The 9,263-nt window shown below is 41.1% G+C and overlaps 1 protein-coding gene across 8 annotated transcripts in view; it reads left to right on the top strand.

Moving 5' to 3' along the window:
• The first annotated feature begins 55 nt into the window (after positions 1 to 55).
• The window catches only part of LOC116061988, a 34,174-nt gene continuing 24,966 nt past the window's right edge, over positions 56 to 9,263 (top strand). For 6 of the 8 annotated variants that reach the window (XM_036007931.1, XM_036007935.1, XM_036007933.1 and 3 more), the window contains exons 1-6: positions 56 to 172; positions 1,610 to 1,667; positions 1,780 to 2,950; positions 3,036 to 3,288; positions 3,532 to 3,801; positions 3,972 to 4,137. In XM_036007931.1, the coding sequence (XP_035863824.1) occupies positions 1,616 to 1,667; positions 1,780 to 2,950; positions 3,036 to 3,288; positions 3,532 to 3,801; positions 3,972 to 4,137 (1,912 nt within the window). In that variant the 5' untranslated portion in view covers positions 56 to 172; positions 1,610 to 1,615. The remainder of the gene's footprint in view (positions 173 to 1,609; positions 1,668 to 1,779; positions 2,951 to 3,035; positions 3,289 to 3,531; positions 3,802 to 3,971; positions 4,138 to 9,263) is intronic. The other 2 variants (XM_036007936.1, XM_036007937.1) reach the window with 1 other exon arrangement.

Below are 9,263 nucleotides of genomic sequence, written 5' to 3'. Positions count from 1 at the left end.
ATAGAACCTTGATCAACAGGAAAGGACGGTGCTGCCCAATCCCGCCTGTGATGAGTAACTCTCGCGAGATTACGAAACCGCAAGGAAGGCAGAGAAAATGGAAGGCTGTGCGAGCTAGCTTGCTAGCTGAACGAATCCAATAATAACTGGAAAGTAATCATTTGTATCCAAGGTACGGTTTCAGTTTTCCTCAGGGTGTTAATGTACAAGCGTGCAACATTTAATTCTTGTTTACGGTAACATTGGAGACAATTGGCTTTGCAGCTCCTTGCATTTATTAGCAGGGAGTGTAGCAGCTAGCGGCTAGGTGGATTAGGTGCATGCAGAGAATAATGTCGTTCGTCACCGAAATAACTCTTGAGTGTTTGTGTATCAGCGCAGAACAAGGAGGTTTCGTTTCTGCGCTTTCACAGCCGAGTGGGATTTGGTAGTGACATTAGTAAGGTCTGGTGTTTCGTTTCTGTTTAGATAACGAGCGACTGTTAGATTTTTTAGAGTGAACTTCCCACATAAGTATCACTCCTGTTGACGAGTCTTTGCTTAAATAAACCATCTGCACACCAGGCTGATTTTTCACCAACCATGTCAATAGATCAGATATTTAGGCCTTAACGCAACAGTCAACCAACGTTAGATAATGTCTGGGTAGATTTAGTCAATAATGCGGTCCGATACAGCGAAAAAATGAGAAATTGAGCAATCTGTGATTAATGTTGACGTTAATTAGACGCAACGCTGAAAACTGCAGTTTTCACCATGTGTTCCCCTTTCAAGTGTCGTTTAAATGCACACATTTGCTAAGCAACAAGACCTATATAGTTACACCAACGTAAATATGTGACCAGCTAGCGTTACATTCCCTTATTCTATAATGAAGTTATTAAATATATAATGTCTGCACTAGGGCTGAGCGATCTCGCTATGGTCTTCTATTCAAATATAGGTCATTTCATATCTCTAACGATATGTATCACGATATAGCATGTTTTCTGGTAATTTAATAAATAAATCGTATATATGAAATAACCATATAGTAAACCCAATTGTTTCACCTTCCTGAAAAATCTGTTAAATTAAAGCCCCAGTAGCTAAAGTGAATGTAGTCAAATAGAACAGCCCTGCATTAACTCCTACCTTAATGAAGACCATAATATTTATACTGTTTGTGGTGGTGTTGAATTACAAGAGACACCTCTCAGTATAATACAATTCAGCAAAGCTTGAATCAACACCTCTAAAAACTGAACATTCTAACCTGTGTGAAGGTATGACGTATTGCGGGGACGTTGTATTAGACCCTATTCGTTTTAGGTCAGTGGCCCCAATGAACAGGCAATTGAGTGTATTTGTACATGTATTAGAGGTATGAGTTTTTTGATGGTCACGTCTGCCTTCTTATACAACGGCCGATATTCGTAATCAAGTTAAACTGTTACGGTATGTGTTTGTGGCTTATTATTGACTCATAATCTAATGTGCTAATGTAATCTTAATCTATTTTCCCTCCCAAATTTACCAGGGTGCAAAGAGAGACAAGTGGAATGACATCAATAGTTAATATTCCTCTAAGCTTGTGTACTAACAAAGTATATCTTATGTGTTTTGATAGCTACCTATGGATGTCAGTATGGACCCAATGGAAAATAACAGTGATGCTAATAATTCAGGTAAAACCGTCCTTTTAGTCTTTGAGTGGCCTAAATGGGCAGACTGCATATACACATGAAAGAGATTTTGGTTCCCTTTTTATTAACCCTGTTTGTTGCTGCCTTTCTCTAGAGGACCAGCAGAGCCAGTCAGAAGGGGCAGAGACGAGTGTTAGACCGACCATGTCTCAGGTTAAAAAGTCTTGGGGGTTTAGGCGGACAACCATCGCTAAAAGGGAGTTCTTGGATGAAATCGGAGACCTAACCCACAGTCCTCCAATCGTACGCAGAGGCAGAGGCCGCCGAACCAACCAGACACCCCTGGCCACTCCAGAAACCCACACAACCCAGAGAGCTTCTGGTGCAACGAGGAGTGTTCTAGATGACCTCGAGTGGTCTGCCCCATCCTCGCCTGTATCAGAGGAGAGCAAGCCAGCCTCAGAAGCTTCTGCAGGAGGGAGCCTTGACCCCAGCTTATGGCAAGATTTTGGGTCTGCCTTCCACACTGCCTTCTCACTGCTCGGCGGGAATGAAGGCTTGCCAATGGAAATGTCAGATGCGCTGACAGTCCCTGACATTTTGGAAGCCACTGATGCCATCGTGACCCCTCTACAGGTTATAGAAGAAACTGAGGGGCCTGATAATATTGAATCTGCTGATGACATGGAGCTCTCACAGCCTGTTGCTTCTGACAACGTGGCAGGAGGGGAAACTGATGATGTGGTGTTGATTTCTAGTCAAGAGGACAGCGATGACATGACTCTGATACAGATTAAGGAGCAGCTGACATCTAAAGGCAGGCAGGGTGACACAAGACCTAGAGGGAGAGGTGGAAGAGGAAAGGCCAGAGGAAGGGGTAGAGGCAGAGGAAGAGGTAGGGGAAGAGGTAGAGGAAGGGGCAGAGGGAGGGGCAGGGCAGCGGCGCTTCAGTCAAGCATGGTAGATGATGAGGACAACGATGATGATGATGAGGTGGTGCTTGGATCCATCCAGCCATCTGAGCACCAGCTGCAGCAGTTGCAAGAAGAGGAAAAAGAAAATGATCCACACAGCCTTTCTGAAATAGAGATCTCATCTGCTATCTCTGACATCACGCAATCAAGCTCAGACTGCATAATCATAGACACTGATTTAGACCAGATTACTGATGTGACTCCTGGCCAGTATGATGATGCACCAGAGGAGGAGGAGGAGGAGGAGAAAAAAGACTACAAGAATGTAGGAGAGTTTTCAGGCATATCTGACACAGAGGGCTCTGACTCAAATGCTCTATACTGCATCTGTCGACAGAAACAAGATAAAAGGTATATGCTCATTTCTGTCTTTAACGGTTTGCATACCTCAACCATCTGTCAGTTTCACTTCCTGATCACTGTTGTTTCCTTCTAGGTTCATGATCTGCTGTGACAGTTGCCAGGATTGGTTCCATGGCGACTGTGTTGGTATCAGTGAGACACAGGGCCGTACAATGGAGAAGAAAGGGCAAGAGTACATCTGCCCCTCTTGCACTACAAAGAAGCAGAGCCAACTCAAACCTGAGCATCACTCTCAACCAGAGCCTGAACTTAGCTTTCCTGAATGCTTGACACTAAGTCCTCGCGGTGAAGAACGGGTGGGGCATGAGGAGCTGCAAGACCTCAAGGTTAGAATTTCATTTTGATTGCCAGTGATCACCAGATGGCTCATTATCCTTTGTCACAACAAAATATAAATAGCTTTTCTACTTGTTGGCAGCAGCAAGTAGTTTTTAGGTTGAATATTTCTCTATTTTCTGTATGACAGCAAATATGTGATATCTCATCACAGTATTATATTTGTATCCTTTAGTAAGTATTTGCATGACAGAAGTTTGGTCTTGGGGTCTAAGATGAGATTTTGGTTTTAGGAGTCTGTATTGGTGGTGAAGGAGAAGCAGGAGGTTCCTGTGACGAAGCCAGAGCCCGAGCCCGAAGCTGAAATGGAGACAGACAGCTCTTTTCCTCTGTGCATTGGACCTGAGTGCTTCAAACAAGCCCTACCAGACTCTGTTTACTGTGGCACTGACTGCATCCTTCAGCATGCTGCCGTCACTATGAAGACTCTTTCTGGCCCGAAGGTGCCCAAGTCCAGTGGGCGGCCGCAGAGAAAAGCTGCCATTGCCAGACCCACCGCAAAGGTAAGTCATTTCATCATGGAGATTGAGATTGAGAGAGACATTTTAAGTGTGTAGGCAATATATTCACTTGTTGAGTCTTTTCTACATTTTGTGTGTGTTAAATCACAGTGTGAACATCTTTCTATATGGAGTATCTTGATTTTTGACCTGTTTAAATATTTTCATCACAGGGTCAGAGGTCGGGTAGGATGTCTAAGAGATTAGCAGGAAAAGCTGAGGAGGAGGTGAAAGAAGATGATGGAGGTCAGGAGGAGGCTGCAACTCCCTTAGCCTGCGACCCCAGTCTCTCAGAAGTTCAGGCCACTTCCATACCATCATCTAAGCTTTACACAGCGTGTACGTACCATTTGCTACTCATACACATTCGGATCACACAGCAGTTTACACACCATGCCAAAGTGCCTCTTTCGGCATTACAGATTTTCCTTCTTTTTTGTAATGTGGCACTACGTAACACAATCACACACAAGCACGCACACACTTGGACGCATACATACTCTCTCTCTGGGATGACTAAGTAGCAGGGGTCAGCAGTGGGTAAGTATGTTCACTTTTATAGTTTCTTTGTTGATTCTAAATGCCCAAAATGTGCTGAAACAGTCTTGACTAGTCAGGATTATAGTATTCAGCTAAACACAAACTCATTTAAACCAGTCTCATAACTGGTTTAACTGCAACACAGAGCTGTGTGATGGGTAGTGCTGGGTAGGCAGGATGCTTTATCGTGTTTTGGTATCAGTGTATTGAAACACTGCTCCAATGTTCACTTTGTCTGGTTTTGCAAAGACCTCTTGCAAACTCAAACGGTTCCCACTGAAGAATATGTGTCAAATCAAGGTTTAGGGTGTGTTATTCACCATAGCCTTCAGTGCACATAAAGCATACCATATGTTTTCACATGTTCAGCCCAGAGCCAACAGGAAGATGCTCACATATACACATTGCTCATCATTTGAAATATTGAACCATATCTTGCACATTCTCTTTTTTTCATTCTTTTATTTTTTTTTTAATTATATTCTCTAAAAATGAATTTTAACAACTTTTTAAAGTCAGATACTCAAAGTTCCTTAACTCCCATCACAGATGTGTATACATCTTAAGACCTTGTGATAAGTTAATTTTTTGCTGTTTGAAGAAAGAACTAATTCTATAATTTAGGATAGGGATTTTTAAAAACATAATCCAGTACTCAAGTGTCTACTGCATATCTGGCTAAAGGGTTTTGCCAAGCGGTAGAAAGATGGCCAGCCAAAGAATGACTTTGCACACTAGGATCTGCATACTCCATTTATTACAGACTATATACTGCATGCCTGAAAAGGGTCTATGCCCAAAGGTTTGTATTTATTAAAATGGAGTGCACATATTCCAGTTAGGCTATTCTTTTTGCAATATTTAGGAAATGCGGCTAGAAGGTGGATCTCACAGAATCCATTATAACAAATCATTTTGTCAGGACTAGTCAGACAAGTTCTTGAACCTCAAATCAATCACAACCCAAATAAAATTGTTGATTGACATTTACCATTTCACAACACATAATCATTAAAAAAAATGTTTTATTGAGATTATTATATTGACTTTAAACATGAACATTTTAACAAATGAAATAAATACATTATCCCCCAATCGGGCAAAAAGTTACCAAAACGTTTGGTATAACACATAATAGAATTAACTTCTCTAAACAGTGATGCCAGCTCAATTATTCAAGGTGTATTTTGTGTGTTGTGAAAAAGTATGCATCTTTTATCAGTCAACAGTGTTTGTAGATTGCTTAGTTAACTTTGTAGACATTTATAATAACAGCTACAGCACTCAGCATTTCTTGCTCACAGCCACCCCCCACGTCAAACCTTTCACAACACGTCTGTACTACTGAATACATTGGTTTTGTGAAGCCGGCATAATGTCGTATTGCCACAATGTCGGCAAAGTTATGGTTTTCTCAAAGTGATTCATCTTTTCAAACAAGGACCCCGATGTTCAAGCACCAGCTTTTTTTGCAGTTGCATAAAACGTACCTGTGCACTTCATACATAAAACATACATTCAACATAACATTTTACAACTTTCCTTGTCCCTGTGTCAGGCTCAAACAACTTTCCATGTTCCTTTCCATCAACACAGACGCACAGACACACATTCCTGGACAAGTCGTTGCATTGCACAGACACACCAATATTAGCTAAGATAGGATTCTCAATGAATAGGGACTGGGCAGCTGGTATGGAGGAGGAGAAGTTGACTACTTGCTGCTGCAGAGACGCAGAGGGGACTGGAGGATTCATCAGTGCAGATGCTAGAATGAGGTTCCACCTGGAGTTCACCAAACAGTGAACGGGAGATTTGTTGTCACATTTCCATGAAGATGATTTCGAAGTGTCAGCTGGCCACCTTCAATGCTGCATTCCTCCAATTCTCTGAGAAAAGACTTCATTCTCCTGCAAATAAAGAAAGAAAGAAAGCTTACAGTTCACCACACATGCATACCAACTTTAGAGATGAAGGATAGGCATCTTTTCAGTCATTAATTGTGTGGGTATAGTGGTTAAATAACCCTACTTGGGTCATATTAAGTCACATGTAGTTCTCTTAATAGGTGGAAAATAACAAATACAACCATGCTACAACCCCTACCCCTAACATTTTTGCCTAAACACACATATACATCCATATTTCTCTATATTATTATATAGACACACAGACAGCAGCAAACATCTGTTTTCTAAAACATCATTTCTGTGGTTTCCTTTTGAGCATTCACCTGGGGTTTGTTTCTTCGCCTTTTTTCCCCAGCCTTTAAGACTAGTGTGGCATTTCAAATTTGAACAACAGCAATTTAACCGTACATTTACAACTATAGTTTACTCGCAAGTATACATAGGTAAATGGTACAAACAAGGGACAGCAGACAGTGGGTCTACTGTTTGTGTTATATTTCAGAATCAGCTTGATTGAATTTTGCTCTACACAGTTCCAGGAACAATTTACAGGAAGGGAGCAATAGACATACAGCTAATGACAAAGACAAAGCTGATGATAGGTAAAAACTCTTCTTTCCTGCAGTGAGCGCTCTATACTTCTTTTAAATCCTCTTGTCATAATGTTTTTTTGCTGCAAACGTTGCCTCGCCGCGGCTTGCTGGTATGGTGTGCAGGATTTGGTGATCATTGGGGCGGATGGATCATGCCGTGGGCTGCGCACTGGATCACGGCTGTGCTGTATCAGGCGGTGGCACACAACTTGCATCTTACTTTGGATCATCTTTTACTATTTCAAAGTGCACCCACACTTTAGATTTTCTTTTCCCAGACATTTTCAGTTAAAGATTTAAATCCCTGCCATCGGTCACGGATCGTGGAAAATGAAACTTAAATCTGTCATGGAGATCATGTGTTATTCACACACCTTTAAAAAGATTTATTAAAAGCTTCTTTCTTTGCACATTTTTATTTACAGCATTATATGTTGATATTTATATCATAATATGCTGTATATTAACTCTTTGGGAGAAAACGGGTAGTTGTATGTAAAATGCGACATTGAGCACCCCCACATAGCCAAAATGACATGATCCTCGTTTCATGACTCTGCGAAGAATCGACTGTGAGATTGGCAGTCGAATTGGGCTCCTTCTATCGAAGCATTGAATATTCGACTATTCAGGGTCACCCCTATTACAACTATTATATACATACAAGTAGAGGTGGAAATAGGAAATATATATGATATATATAACATGTATAGTTTGTCAATTATTAGCAGACCATAATCATCAATATTTCAGTATGACACAACACAGGTTTCTGCATTACTTTCATTACAGTTTAGGTTTAAAGACGTTAACAGCAGTAGCTGCATTTCCTAACATCTCATTTTAGTCTGGAACCCTAAAACTTAAACGTTTATAATACTGCCATGTATACAAAACCAATACAAAGTAAAAATCAAATATTGTTTAAATATTGCTAGGTCAATTTTAAAGGACCAATAATAATCCACACACAGCACTGTAAATAGTGTTTTTAGAACTTCTTTCTAACAGGAAAGTAGTTCCAATGAAATCAGTAAGGCTAAGTGAGAAAATGTAATTTTGGTACACATGCACTGCAACTCTGAAATTAGACAATTATTAAACGGACTTTACCTTATAGGCTCCCTAGTAGAAAGTCTATGTAATTTCTGATCGAGCCATGTGTAAAAAGAGCAGGTCTGGAGAATTCAGTGTGTTTTAGTGTTAAAGTTTTTTTCCCCCAATCATGCGACCTGCGCAAAACCGGAAGAAAACAAACATCCGAGGGTGACGAAGAAGGGTCATTTACACGAAGATGCCAATGGAAATGTCTAACTGGTGAGACTACGAGATTCAGGAACTAAATCGTGAGACAAATTTAAGAAACGGCAAGAGACTCTGTTGTTTATGACCAAATTATTAACCGGCTATGTTACTGCGGTGTAATCCACATAATATCCTGCCTCCTGCACGCTCAACCAAGGCGCCATGCCTCGCCTAAACCAAACGCAGTATTTCCAGTAAGTGAGAACGTGCCTGACACGGACAATCTCCTGTTGTGGGCTAAATGTGTGAAAGGGCAACTTCGGGCAATGTCCGGAGTTCATATGAGAAAACAGCTTTCAAGACTTCTGAAACTTCAATTTCTTTAGCTACGTTGCCTGCATTTTGAAAAAATTGGAAGTTGGTTCAAGAGTGAGACTGAAGGTGTGTCCACAGCCATTTCAGTTGGACTGTAGTTTTGTTGATCAAAATATCAAGATGTTGATTTTTACTGACGGCAAAAATAAATCACAAAAAACTACAATAAAATAAAAACAATACAATGTTCTTAAACAACATTTACAGTAGTTGTACAGCAGACCATCTTAGTGATCACCTGTTGCATCTACCTCTGCTTGACGCCTCATGGAGCCAATGAGCCTCTGAATGTGCAGCTGTGGGGTGCTGCCATATTTCTGGAGAAGGTCCTGACCATGCTGATTGCCCTGCGCAGGCTAAGGTCACATCTCTGGCTGTTGTGTGTTGCAGGGCATCTCAGAGGTTCACAGTGGGGTTGAGGTCAGGAGATGATGCAGGCTGAGACAGCATCTGCTAAACAGCAGACCTCAGGGCAGGTGTGGCTTGGTGAACAGAGGTGTTTTCCTGATAGATGGTGGTGTCGCAGCACATGTTGATTTGCTGCACAATTTCATCTCTGCATCACATGACATCATGGATCTCAGGAAACTAAGTGTGGCCTTTTATCAGAGTGAACTGAACTTTAAAATATGGCTTGTTTAAGATGACAGTAGTGGATATTGATCCTGCTGGACCACAAAGTGATCCTCAGTGTGAATGTGAAGTTGCAAGACTTCGTGCCTAACTGTATTGCTGGTCAGAGCTTCAGTCAAATAGTTTCTTTTCCATCAGTTTATATAGTATAAAACATAATTTTCACTTC

This window comes from Sander lucioperca, chromosome 12, assembly GCF_008315115.2.
Source record: "Sander lucioperca isolate FBNREF2018 chromosome 12, SLUC_FBN_1.2, whole genome shotgun sequence".
Taxonomy (NCBI): domain Eukaryota; kingdom Metazoa; phylum Chordata; class Actinopteri; order Perciformes; family Percidae; genus Sander; species Sander lucioperca.
The sequence above is the reverse complement of the archived record's forward strand: the minus strand, read 5'-3'. Positions and strand labels throughout refer to the sequence as shown.